Source organism: Pongo pygmaeus, chromosome 1 (genome assembly GCF_028885625.2).
Source record: "Pongo pygmaeus isolate AG05252 chromosome 1, NHGRI_mPonPyg2-v2.0_pri, whole genome shotgun sequence".
NCBI lineage: Eukaryota > Metazoa > Chordata > Mammalia > Primates > Hominidae > Pongo > Pongo pygmaeus.
In genome coordinates, this window is record NC_072373.2 from 59423286 (window position 1) to 59437586 (window position 14301).

Genomic DNA, 14301 nt, shown 5'->3' on the forward strand with positions numbered 1-14301 from the left:
TATGTAATGAGTTGATTTATGCAGCTCTGAATAATAGTGGTGAATAAAAGAGAATAATAATATATTAACAACTTTCAAAATCTTACTAGATTCCAGTGATATTACAAACCCTTTACAGCTATCTATTTCAGCTTACAGCTGCTCTTTGAGAAAATAATTACTATGCTAATGTTCCCTAAGAGGAAACTGATTCCTAAGATGTGTTATTCAAGATCATTCAGTTACTAGATTGAAACCAGCATTAGAACCCAAATCTGTTTGACAGTAAAACTTGGTACACTTAACATCTAAACTAAAACTAATTCTACGTTTCTGTCTTCCAGGACCTCATAAACCAGTGAAAGAATGCCTTCTACTGGTCTAATTATCTTTTCTGTTCAACAACATATAGATTTTCAATTAATGTTGCAACACCTTCGGTAATAGGAAAATTCACTACTATACAAAGGGAGACTTACTGAAAATGACTCTCTTCACATATTTAAAATGGCCTTCTTGCATCTCCGGGAGGCAAAACTAATGTCCAATTGGTTAATTGGATCAATGTTTTGAATTTAATATATTACTCAACTGAAGAAAATATTTGATATAATTATTATGTTTTTAAAAACATATAAGTCTCCTTCCAAATACAAGAATCTGTGTAAAACATTGAATGCATCAAGGTTGAACTTGGATGCTTCTTCAACATTTTAATGCATTTTCCAAGTTTAATCATCTGGGAATAGCCGAATCCTTTAGAGTTTTATTTTAGCCATAGTATTGGTTATGAACTTACCAATTACTTCAGGATTTTTTATTATCAAACAGTATATTTTAAACCTGGGCCAGATGTAGAATAAGAGTTATGAATACTAGTCCCATTATGATTTTGTCTTCAATGACTTTTCAAAGATACCCAAAGTAGAGATATTTGTACAATGAATACCCATATACTCATATGCAACAACATACTGCATAAAACCGTACTACTATGAATATGCTGCTCATGCACTAGGTATAAAGTTTATTGATTCTTTGTACCTTTGTTCGTCTTCAGAATATATTCCAAAAATTGATTTACATTCAAAATACTGTGTTCTTAAGTCACTTATTTTTACAAACATGATATACAATTAGTATCACTGGATTCTGTTTTTATTTTTTAGGGATGGCTTTTAAAATTTGATATAATTTTATTTTTATAAATAAATAAATCATTTTAAAAATGTTTCTAGTGCTTAAACAACATGATAAAATATGTTCAGAGAAATCTTTATTCCAAAAGTGTTTCTTTAAATATCATATTTCTATCTATGTTGATTTTCCTGTTCCTGTAGGTAAATATTCATAAATACTTTTGCTTAATCCTTCCAGTGTTTGATGCTTTTTTCCAAATAAAAAGAAATAAATACATATATGTTTATACTTGTATCTATCCTTTTCTTATAAAAAACTCTTAGGAAACAATTTTTATCCACTTTATGAGATCTCCATAGAAATAATCTTTGCTGCCTTCTTCTGGCTGCACAGTGTTCTACCGTGTGGTTGTAACCTAGTTTATTCCTACTGATGGGCATTTATGTTGTTGCCAAATGTCAATAATAAAGCCGCAGTGAGACATGTTTTGCATATTTTAGTCAGTCGTCCTTTGAAAAACATTCTAAAAAGTAGGACTGTGGAGTATATTATTGATAACTATTGCCAATGTTTCCTCTATGTAAGTTGTATCATTTTGCGATCCCACCAACAATACATCAGAAGGCCTGTTTATTTCTACTTTTCCAATAGATTTGCCCAAGTTGTCAAAGTATGGATTTTAGCAAATTCTGTCATTGCAAAGTAATATACCAATACACTTTTAATTTGTATTTCTCATGCTATGACTTAGATTGAATATATTTTCAAATCTATGTGGGCTAGTTTTATCTCGTTTTGTCTGAACACTCTTTTCCTGTTTATTCCTGTTTTTCTATCTGATTCTTGTTTTCCTTTTCCTTGATTTCTAGGAGTTCTTGGAATGTTAGAGGAATTAACCATTTGTCCGTTATATAAGTTGCAAATATTTCTTATCAATGCAATTTGTTTTATTGTGATTTTGTGCTAAGAAAAAATCTGGTTTTACTTGTTCTAATTCATGAATGTTTTATGTCCTTACTGTTGGATTTTTAGTTATGAATTATTTCCTTCCTTTGTATTTTCATGAATTTTCCTCTAGTACTCAAATGCTTTCATTTCATTAAATAATCATGTCTCTAATCTGTTTGGAGTTTATCCTTTGATAGAATCATCTCCCTTGTTTTCCAAATTGCTATTTAGGTGTCACTTAGTAAAAAGTCTATCTTTTCCCAAGGAATTACTATCCCATTCTTATTACATGCGAAATTTCCACATGTACTTGTTATTTTATGGATATTTTTCCTGTTCTACTTTGTCTGCCTATTCATGTGTCAGCCTGCACTGTTTAATTATACAGATTTTACAATTTGCATTCAGATATGGTAAGATGTTCTCATTCTTGCCTATTCTTTTTAAAAGTCTTTCTTACTTTTTTCACTTACAATTCATTATTGACATGATTAATTTTCCTACTTCCAGGAAACAAAAAAAGATCTGTTTAGTTTTTTTAATCAGATTACATTGTTTTATATTAAGATAAACTGATATATTTTGATGTTGAATATTTATGCTCAAGAAAAAATCGATCATGTCATTTAATAAGGTCTATTATGGCAACTTTCAGAAGTGATTTACAAATCTTTTCATGTACATTTCACCTTTTTTGTGCTGTTTAAATGGTGTGATCTAATCCATTATTATTTATACTTAGTTAATATTCGTGTGTTTCAGTCTATTGAGTTAGTAATTTTTTATTATTTGCTTGTACCTTACTAAGTTTTGTTACTGTATATGTGCAGTAGTTTGTCTATTAAATTTTGGATTTTCACCTGCATAATCATATTATCTGCGAAATAAACATAATTTAAGTGTTTTTTCTGACACTGTGATTCTAATTTGCATTCTCTTCTATATTTACATTTTAATATATTTATTAGCATGTTGAATAATAGAAGCAACTGTGGGTATGTTTGTCTGGTTCTAATTTTAATAGAGATGCCTCCTGTGTTTCCCCATTAAGAAAGTTGCTGGCTTTTATGCTTAGGATCCTATATTTCACTTCTTTAAAGAAGTATTTACAAGGTGGAGTGGCACATGGCAGCAATCCCGGCACTTTGGGAGGCTGAGATGGGAGGATCACTTGAGGCCAGAAGTTTGAGATCTGCCTGGACAACATAGTGAGACTCCATCTCTATGGAAAAAAACATTATTCATTGATTCCTAATTTATTAATTCTTAGTTAATCATAAATAGTTATAATTATTCATAAATGTATTTTAAGCAATAGAGGATTGCAGCATTTTTGTTTCCGGATATGTTAATATGCTGAATTATATTAATGATTTCCAACTATTGAGCCAGTTTTGCAGTATTGGAATTATTCTATTGCTCATGAGATACGCATTTTTAATATTTACTGTTGGATATTGTTCATTATTGTTTCAGTCATAATTTTGCTTCAATATTTATTAATTGTAAAATGTATTGTATATGATGATTTTTAGATATCTGTTCTAATTTTACACTCAGTTTATAAAAATAGATTTAGAAGTTTTACATTTTCAGTATTATCAATTTTTTTATATTTAAACTTCAGGCAAAAATCCACTGTGAACTATTTGAGTATGTTAATTTTTTTGGGGGTGGCGGGGAAGGTATTCTGTGACACCTAATCTTATTTGCAATATGTTTTAGAAAATAGTTCTTCCATGTTTTTAAGCAAATGCTCTATTCTCTGTTTTATTATATATTTATTCTGTCAATTCGTTATGTAATTTTCTTTCTCCACGAAGAAAAAAAGTAGGTTGACTAATCGGTGTTTTTTCTCCTGAAAGAAGCTACTTTTGGTTGTGTTTATCATTTCCACTCTTTTTAAAAACAACTAACACCCGCTTTTACCTTTGTATTTATTTTTATTGGATATAAGCTTTTTTATCATTTTTCTTTGATTTTAGAATCATGTAGTTAACTCATGTGTGTTATAGATATTTCTCTCAGCAGTGCTTTAGCTGTGTTCCTTAAATTCTGATATATAATATTTTCCTTTAAAATTTGTAATTTTGCCTTAAGTTATCCTATCATTCAAATATTATACAATAGAGAATTTTCACATGTAATATCTTTTTAAATTTTCCATTAACTTTTAGGTTTTTTATTGCCATCAGTAAGTCATACTATATTCTTACAAATTTATGGAATTTACTAAAGGTTTCTTTGTAACAAAATACATGGTCACCTTTTGTAAATGTTCTGTGTATGATTGAAAGTAAGTTTTATTTGCACTATTCTTAACATAAGGTTTACAATTTATTGATAAGGTCTACCTTATTTGGAGGTTGTATATATTTCTGTCATTACTTTTATCCCCTTTGTACCTAGAAAGAAATATGTGTTGAAGTCTCATAATATTATCAGTGTATGTCTATTGCTCCTGTATCTTGTGCTTTATGAAAAGTGTTGCTGTTAAAGCAACGTTGCAAGTTTCTGTTACTAGCACTACATTGCTATTTTTTCTCATTTAACAATTTTTCACCTAAATTATCTAATATCAAGATTATTAGCTTTATTTTTAATTTACATTTACCAAGATGTCTCTTGTCATTTTATTTTTAATTTTCCTTATTTAGACATGTCTCTTGCATAATTCACAAAACTGCACTGTGAATACTTACTTAGACCACCATACCACTGGTGTTCTTTCTATATCTATCTACAGGGTATTTGTATGTTTTGGCACTCTCACGACTTATCACGTGGATGAGTTTTTCTGATTCATTGGTCATTCTGAGATGCACTTCCTGAAATTTCCTCACCTGTTGATCTTTTTCTTGGAGAAAATGATTGTAGGGGATTTTTTGTTTGTTTATTTTATAGTATTTATGTATGTATTCTTTTTCTCTTTTAGCTGCCTCTACTCCAAAGATGTTTTTCATGTACATTACCTAATATTGTTGATGATTTGACCCACCTATTTATTCTTGAGATATATATTTTTTCTTTAACTATTCTCCTTCCTCTAACTGATTTCTAATATACATGTTGGGGTCCAAATACCAACAAGAAATGTGAGTTTTAGAAATAATATTTGTTGAAACCTATTTCTGAGAGAAGCTGAACTGATCTCTGGTAGACATGTAAGAGCTCTTACTTAAGATTGGATTGTCACCTGGGCTATGTCATTTTAAAATTGATATTATTGTAAGAAAGAGAGGAAATGCAAACTAGTCTATTAGACAAACGTATTTGCCTTTTCATAAAAGTGACTTATTAGTTTATAAATGGGCACAATACTACCCAAACAAAAGGGTTCCTGAAAGAATGAAAACAGCAAGTTTGACAATTATGTGCTAGATGAGTATCCAATAATATGTTTGTCAGAGGCTCACAAGTTCTTAATGTCTAACTTCAATGACATGGATTTTTGTCTTTTGAACATTGAAAAGTTCAGCTTAATTGTAATACACTTTACGTTTTACTTTTGAGAACCAATTGCTACTACCTAAGTCCTACATAGATTTCAGTGTTTTTCACACAGTGTATTAACACACAATGTTTTAATATATCCTATGCAGGGAAATTCTGACTTTATTACATACATATACATACCTGTATATGCATACACATGCTCTATCTGAATTTTAAAGGTGCAAATGAAAACTAGTGCTTTGTCATGTTTCCATTTGGATATTCTATTCTATGGTAAAAATTTCTGAGTAAATACAATTTCTTTTTCTTTTTTCTTTTTTTTTTTTGAGACGGAGTCTCGCTCTGTGGCCCAGGCTAGAGTGCAGTGACTCAATCTGGGCTCACTGCAAGCTCCGCCTCCCGGGTTCACGCCATTCTCCTGCCTCAGCCTCCGGACTAGCTGGAAGTACAGGCGCCCGCAACCACGCCCGGCTAATTTATATATATATATATATTTAGTAGAGACGGGGTTTCACCGTGTTAGCCAGGATAGTCTCCATCTCCTGCCCTCATGATCCGCCCGCCTCGGCCTTCCATAGTGCTGGGATTACAGGCGTGAGCCACCGCACCCGGCCCTGAGTAAAATACAGTTTCATTTTATGCCCCTCAGTTGTTTGTTTTCCATAAATTAATTTTATTTTGAACCATGTGAGTGTTATGCTAAACTATGTTAGAAAGTCAATAAAATCTGGAGAAACTGTTCTGCAAAAGCTAAATATTTGACATTCAGTAACTACGTATTTAAGGTGACCAATATCCCAGGCACTTTTTGAGGTACTTGAGAAATATCTGTGACCAAAAATAAAACCCCTTGCCCTTTTGGCATATGTCACTCCTTTGTTTTATTATATCCATAAGCTAGACCTTTCCACCTGCAGATAAGTTAAAAAAAAAGATTTTAAGTGGAAAATTGAATAATTTGAAATATTATTAATGCAGGAGAGGAGTCACTCACAATTTTTGTGGACAAGCGGAAGTTGAGCAAACGAGCTGAAGGAAGTGATTCCAGCACCAATAGCTCTTCGGTCACTCTGGAGACGCTACATCAGCTAGCCGCTTCTTATTTCATTGACAGGGACAGCACCCTTCGGAGACTTCACCACATTCAAATTGCATCCACTGCCATAAAGGTAAGAATGAGTTTACGCTAAAATTATCACGTTCCATTGTTTGTTTCTTCTATGTCCAAAAGGCATTTTTAAGTATTTGCTTATTCCATGAATTTAAACAATTATTTTAGAAAAATATATTTACAATTTTCTTGCTTTCAATTATGTAATATATTTAAGATGAAATTGTATGTATTTCAATATAATATTTACTTGATAAGTAGGTCAAGATTTTTCATGGTTAAATGTAATTAAAGTATATTTGAATTGTATGAATTTATCTTGGGGTACACAGACTCCCTCACAAAGTAAACATGAATACAAATTTCTTTTAATAACATCAATTTCTTTTATAATTCTCCTTAACTTATTTTACCCATTTAAAAATACTATTCTGAGAAGAGAGGCTTTATCAGGCTTAAAGTTGTCCATGGCACAAAATATTTTTAAGAAGTCCTGCTTCATAGAAAATAACCCCTCAATGTTTTTAAGATATGTTAAGATGTACAGGTACATGGTTATATGGGTTTCTAGGAGGCAAAATATACCATAATCTAGAATTGGTGGATTAATATTATGTGTTCACTAAAGTCATTTGACTTTGAATACACTAAGGTTGACTTTATCAAAAGTGAGAAAAGAGGAAAATAATTCTGATTTTCAAAAGAAAAAAAGAAAATGAATGAGAGAAAGAGATTGAGAAACAGAGAGGAGAAATTGTTGTCTTCTAAACAATAAGTTTTCGACATATTCTCTGGCAAATTAGGTCAACGTAATTTCATTTGTCAAATGGCCATTGTAAAATTAACAGAGTCAGAAGAGTATGATCCTAGCCTAAGTTAACCATAACAAAATAATATAGAGATAGCATTTTGGAGTGTTTCAAATCTAACCTTTCATAGTTAATACAAAAAGGAATGATTAAATGTAATGTTGTATTACTTTATGAAACTAAAATTAATGTGTGTTCATTTTTGTGTCAGTTGAAAAGTTACTTAGACTGGGCACGGTGGCTCCCGCCTGTGATCCCAGCACTTTGGGAGGCTGAGGCGGGTGGATCACTTGAGGTCGGGAGATCGAGACCATCCTGGCTAACATGGTGAAACCCCGTCTTTACTAAAAATACAAAAAATTAGCTGGGTGTGGTGGTGGGAGCCTGTAGTCCCAGCTACTGGGAGGCTGAGGCAGGAGAATGGCATGAACCTGGGAGGCAGAGCTTGCAGTGAGCGGAGACTGCGCCACCGCACTCCAGCCTGGGCGACAGAGCAAGACTCTGTCTCAAAAAAAAAAAAAAAAAAAAAAGTTACTACTTCAACTTAAACCCATAAATGGGTTAGAATGCTCGGAAGATTGCTCCAAGTGTATCTTTTTGTTCGGGATGTACTGGAGAAAATTAAAGGTGATGTGGGAATACCTTTAGCTTAAGGGTTACACAAACAATATGACAAAATCCTAATATTGCTAGTAGATGATGTTGGGAAACAGACTTCAGTAGATACAAATCATGCAATATAGTTAGTTGGCTTCTGACTCTAGGACTAATGTTATATTGAGTAACAAGTATATAAATAGTATTTATGCTGTACAGATAAAAATGTAGCCAGCATGAATGCACATGTTTCAGTTAATTTAAAAATTTTGTAAGATGTTGTTAGAGAAACTTAGCTTGTGGTTGCTGAGGAAAACTAAACTTTTCCAGAAATCAATTTCAAGGATATAAACAGAAATTTTGGTCAAACTGTATTTTCTAATAGAAGAAATCATTGTTGTAAATGATTTTATTATACAGCTGTTGATTTTTGTTGTTGCTGTTCAGCACCAAGTGTGTCAGTGAAATTATACAACAGTTTTTTTACTCTAACTAACTCTTCCCCCACAGGAGAAGTATGTGGCACAAATATATATATATATATGTTTTAATGAGGCATACTGTTGTATACAGGCATTGTATTTAGACTCTTAATACAAATGGGAATAATGATGATTCATTAAGTCTATAACCTAGCTGTGTGGTGGAAACGAGTTCCAAAAAAGTGACACTTACAGGAAGTGTGTCATCTAAGCAGTTCTGAGAAGGAAGAAAGAGTAATCTAGAATTTGGGAGTCAACAGACTCACCTTGACAGGGCCACGGGGAATGCCCATTGTCCGTTAACCATGGAAAGGAGTTCCAGTGCTCATAATAAAAATGATTTAAAGTGTGTGTAGAGTGGCTGGAGATGGGAGGAAAGGGGGCTTTATATTAGGTGGAGGAAACAGCAAACAGTGGGAATGATACAGGGTCTATATCATTGTGAACAGAAGTACCCATCTTGTGCTGTAACTTAGGAAAAAAGGAAATGAGATAAGCACCAGCTGGTAACAACATAGCCAAGAATATAGGCATGGAAATTCATAGGGAGTGCAAGCATGAGGTGGTGAGGTAGCAGGGAATGGGAAAGAGTGGAGAGCAATTACACCTTTCAGGGTTTAATTTAGACCTAAGGGGAATTTCCTTCTGAGGCAGCTGTAATTTTAAGTAGCTGGTGATTTTCCAGGCCAAGGTTAGCTGCACTCAGAGTTATTATGAAGGTTCCAGGGAAAGGCATTGTGCTTGTGTGCTGTGTTCGAGCAAGAGTGGAGCCAGAAACCCATGACCATGTGTACTGCAGGAAGTCGACAGCTCTGAGTTACATGAACACTGATGTGTCTGTGCAATTTTGTATGGAGAGTATCTTTTATTTTTATTACTTATCAAATGTGTCCCTGCACAGGTAAAAGGGGTTTCTCTTCGTTTATGACTAAGATTGCAAGTGCTTAGAAGTAAGTATGAGGAACTGAGTAGATGTGCGAGGGGACTTCGGTAGGCTGGATCCAAGGGTATTCAACTACTGAAATCTTTTCTAGTTGAATAAACAATTCGATGTAAAGTGCTCTTGTAGTCTCTGAAACCAAGATCTTAATTCCTTTACTAAATACCTAAAGGTTCAATGCATTCCTTGTATGCTTTAAATTGTCAAACTAAGGATAACAAGATTCACAATTTCTTTGATTTGGTAATGTAAGTTGTGTTTTAAGTGACATAGTAGGTATTTAATTTCTAGAGCAAATCTTGAATGAAGTTGTTCTGTGATTTACAGAATTTAGGAGACAGATAATTGGTAAAAAAAAAAATAAAGTAAATACTATTGTTATCAGGTAACAGCAAAAATATAATTAGATCTACAAAATCATGCCAGCTTTTATCACGCTAATTCTTACAAATCACAAGAGTTAAGCAATTTAACTATCAGCCAGTTTCTAGAAAGTGGAATAAAGCAATTTGTTTGTTTTGTCTTTTATAATTATGAATATAAATGTAGACTATACTTTGTTAATTAATCTGTAAATAAAAAACACTGACACAAACATCCATAGCTTAATTAATTGCCATAGTCTTGCAATTAATAGTGTTTATATCAAATATTATTTCACAATATTATTTGTAGTCCAATAAAATGTGAAGTGCAATGTCTAGAGTTGGTCATTATTTTCTGAAGACTCAATTCAATTGATTTAAGTTATTCAAAAAATTATACTAACATATTTTTATTTTTAAATAGTCTAATAAACATTAATGCTATATGGTGATGAGAAAAACACAATACATTGTATACATTGAAAGGATATTTAATCTATCACCTGATGTATTATGTCACATATTTTCAAAGAGAATTTTCTTATTTTAATTTTTAGAAATAATGCACTGAGTAAAATTAAGTTTTTATAATAGGACACTACTAAAAATTTTTAAAAGTAATTATTTTCAAAAATAATTACTGATATGTTACTGTGTTTCTTGTATTCTTCAAATGTATAAAAGACAATCAGATAGCTTTCAAAATTATAGTGTTTGGAAAGTTTTGAGCAGCAAACCTAGGAATAAGTAGAAACAATATATTACAGTTAACTTGAAGGTCAGTATTTCAGCTTAAAAAAATCCATCTTGAAATGATTTTTTACTGCTGCATAGTTAATTTAAGAGTGTTGCAGGTGATGTTGAAAAGAGGCACTAGAGCTAACTCTAAATTTACATTTCTGAAATTATAAAATACATTACCTTAAAATTTTTAAAGCTATTTATGAAATTAAACATGACAATACTTTTCCAAGAAGCAGTTTTGATAAGTAAATTATTTGTTATTCAGGGGTAAAATCAGTAAAATGATAATATATTTATTTTTAATTTTACCTCTCTCTCTCTATATATATATATGTTTTTAAAACTTACTTTAACAATACCCAAGAAAATATGCATGTGAACCATTCATAATTGTTGCACATTTTATATTTTGCATTTATAGGAAAGATTCATATTTGGTACTCTTTTTGATTGTATATATTTAAGGTGTACAACATAGTGTTTTAATGTATTTAAACATAGTGAAATGGTTACTACAGCCAAGCAAATTACCATACCTATCATCTTTTCATCTTACATACTTTTTTTCTTTGTGGTGAGAGCAGCTAGAATCTATTCTCTTTGCAAATTTCCACTAGGCGATACAATATTTTTAACTATAATCTTCATGTCATACATTGAATCTCTACATTTATTCATCCTATATAACTGCAACTTTGTGCTCATTGACCTAATATCTTGTCATGACCTCCCTCTACCACCTCTCCCATCCTGGTAACCAGTCTGTTTTTGCTTTCTTTTTCTTTTTTCTTTTTATTTTTTTAGTTCTTAGGTTGCTTCTCGTTTTTTTGTTTTTTTGTTTTTTTTAAATTTCTTTTGAGACACAGTCTCGCTCTGTTGCCCAGGCTGGAGTGCAGTGGCTCAATGTTGGCTCACTGCAACCTCTGACTCCCAGGCTCAAGCAATTCTCCAATCTCAGCCTCCCAAGTAGCTGGGACTACAGGCGCCTGCCACCATGCCTGGCTAATTTTTGTATTTTAAATAGAGACCGGGTTTCACCATATTGGTCAAGCTGGTCTTGAACCCCTGACCTCAGGTGTTCCACCTGCCTCAGCCTCCCAAAGTGCTGGGATTGCAGGCGTGAGCCACCGTGTCTGGCCTTCTTTGAGACTTTCTATTAGATAATGTTATCTGGAAACAGAGATAATTGTACTTCTTCCTGTCCAGTCTGTATTGCACTTTATTTTATTTATTTATTTATTTATTTTTTGCCTAATTCTCCTGGTGGTGAGAATGGAAATCTTCCTTTGTCCTGCTCTTAGGAAGAAAGTATTCCTTCTCTCACTGTCATGTGGGATGTTATCTGTGGGTTTTTCATACATGCTCTTTAATGTATGGAGGAAGTTCTTTTCAATTCATAGCGTGGTGACTGTTTTTTACTTGAAAATGTGTTGATTTTGTCAAATGCTTTCTTATATCTATTAAGCATGTAATTTTTATTTTTTAATTCTATTTACATGATTTATTACATTAGTCGATTTTAGGATGTTGCATAATCTTTGCATTCTTTGGGCTAAATCTCATATGGTCAATGTGTATATTTCTTTTATATGTGGCTAGATCTAGTTTGCCAGTATTTTGCTGAGGATTGTTATGCCCATATACAAAGTGGATATTGGACTATATTTTCTTGAGATACATCTGTCTGGTTTTGGTAGGCGGTAATACTGGCCTCATAAAAGGAATGGGGAAATATTCCTTCCACTTCTATTTTGTGAAAGAGTTTATGAAGAATTGGTATTAATTCTTCCTTGAGTTTTTGGTTGAATTTAGTGGTGAAGCCATCTAGATGTGGACTTTTCTTTGTAGGTAGATTTTGGTTATTAGTTCAATCTCTTCACTAGGTTTATTCATACTCTGTATTTCTTCTTGAGTTCAGTTTCAAGAACTTAAGGGGCTCAAGAGATCCTCCAACTTTGGCCACCCCAAGTGCTGAGATTACAGGCTTGAACCACTATGCCCAGCCCTTGTTCAGCTTTATCTTGTAGCTACATGGCTCCTCCAAACATTTATCACTCTCCTCACCAACTCTATCCAGGCTTGGACCTTCTAAACCGGAGCAATGACCTTCATATTCTATGTGATAAAGGAAATCAAGGTCATCAGTTAAGAAAGTCTCTGTCTTCCTAGAAATGTTTCCATTTCATTGAAATTATACAATTTGTTGGCATGCAATTGTTCATAGTATTTCTTTAATATTCTATGTGTTTCTGTAAGGCCAGTCGTAATATCCCTAATTTATTCCTGATTTTTGGTTATTTCTAGTTTCCTTACTTTTAGTTACATGAGTTTTCTCTTTTTATCTTGATCAATCTAGGTAAACTTTTTTTTTCAACTTTGTTGATCTTTTCCAAGAAAGAGCTTTTAGTTTCATTGAATTTTCTCTATTATGTTTTTTTATTTTTCAAATGAGTTAATATTTGAAAAGCTCTTAAAACAATAACTAGTGCAGTATTTGGGTGGGAGTGTCCCGTTTTTCCAGGTATGGTTTTAGCAAATGACACACCAGATTATATCCCGTGCCTGGCTCAGCGAGGTCCCATGCCCACGGAGCCTTGCTCACTGCTAGGGCAGCAGACTGAGATCCATCTGCAAGGCAGCAGCCTGGCAGGGGGAGGGGCGTCTGTCGTTGCTGAGGCTTGAGTAGGTGAACAAAGCAGCTGGGGAAGCTTGAACTGGGTGGAGCCCACCACAGTTCAGCAAGGCCTGCTGCCTCTGTAGACTCCACCTCTGGGGGCAGGGCATAGCTGAACAAAAGGCAGCAGAAACTTCTGCAGACTTAAACATCTCTGTCTGAACAGCTCTGAAGATAGCAGTGATTCTCCCAGCAAGGTGTTTGAGCTCAGAGAATGGACAGATTGCCTCGTCAAGTGGGTCCCTGACCTCCATGTAGCCTAACTGAGAGACACCTCCCTGACACCTCATACAGGCAGGTGCCCCTCTGGGATGAAGCTTCCAGAGGAAGGAACAGGCAGCAATATTTGCTGTTCTGCAGCCTCCACTGGTGATACCCAGGCAAACAGGGTCTGGAGTGGACCTCCGAGCAAACCCCGACAGACCTGCAGTGAGGGATCTGACTGTTAGAAGGAAAACTAACAAACAGAAAGGAATAGCATCAATATCACCAAAAAGGACGTCCACACCAAAACCCCATCTGTAGGTCACCAACATCAAAGACCAAAGGTAGATAAAACCAGAAAGATGGGGAGAAACCAGAGCAGAAAAGCTGAAAATTATAAAAACCAGAGCACCTCTTCTCCTCCAAAGGATCACAGCTCCTCACCAGCAACAGAACAAAGCTGGAGGGAGAATAACTCTGATGCAGGCTTCAGAAGGTCAGTAATAACAAACATCTCCCAGCTAAAGGAGGATGTTTGAACCCATCGCAAGGAAGCTAAAAAATTTGAAAAAAGATTAGACAAATGGCTAAGTAGAATAAACAGTATAGAGAACACCTTAAATGACCTGATGGAGCTGAAAACCATGGCACGAGAACTACGTGACACATGCACAAGCTTCAATAGCCAATTCGATCAAGTGGAAGAAAGGGTATCAATGACTGAAGATCAAATTAATGAAATAAAGCAAGAACACAAGTTTAGAGAAAAAAGAGTAAAATGAAACAGACAAAGCCTCCAAGAAATATGGGACTATGTGAAAAGACCAAATCTACGTTTGGTTGGTGTACCTG

General features: G+C 33.7%; 1 protein-coding gene across 6 annotated transcripts in view; it reads left to right on the forward strand.

Annotated features, from left to right (window-relative positions):
• The window catches only part of BRINP3 (BMP/retinoic acid inducible neural specific 3), a 383505-nt gene that overhangs the window by 201128 nt on the left and 168076 nt on the right, over positions 1–14301 (forward strand). For all 6 annotated transcript variants that reach the window (XM_054454133.1, XM_054454152.1, XM_054454116.1 and 3 more), the window contains one exon: positions 6502–6692. In XM_054454133.1, coding sequence (XP_054310108.1) covers positions 6502–6692 — 191 coding nt within the window. The remainder of the gene's footprint in view (positions 1–6501; positions 6693–14301) is intronic.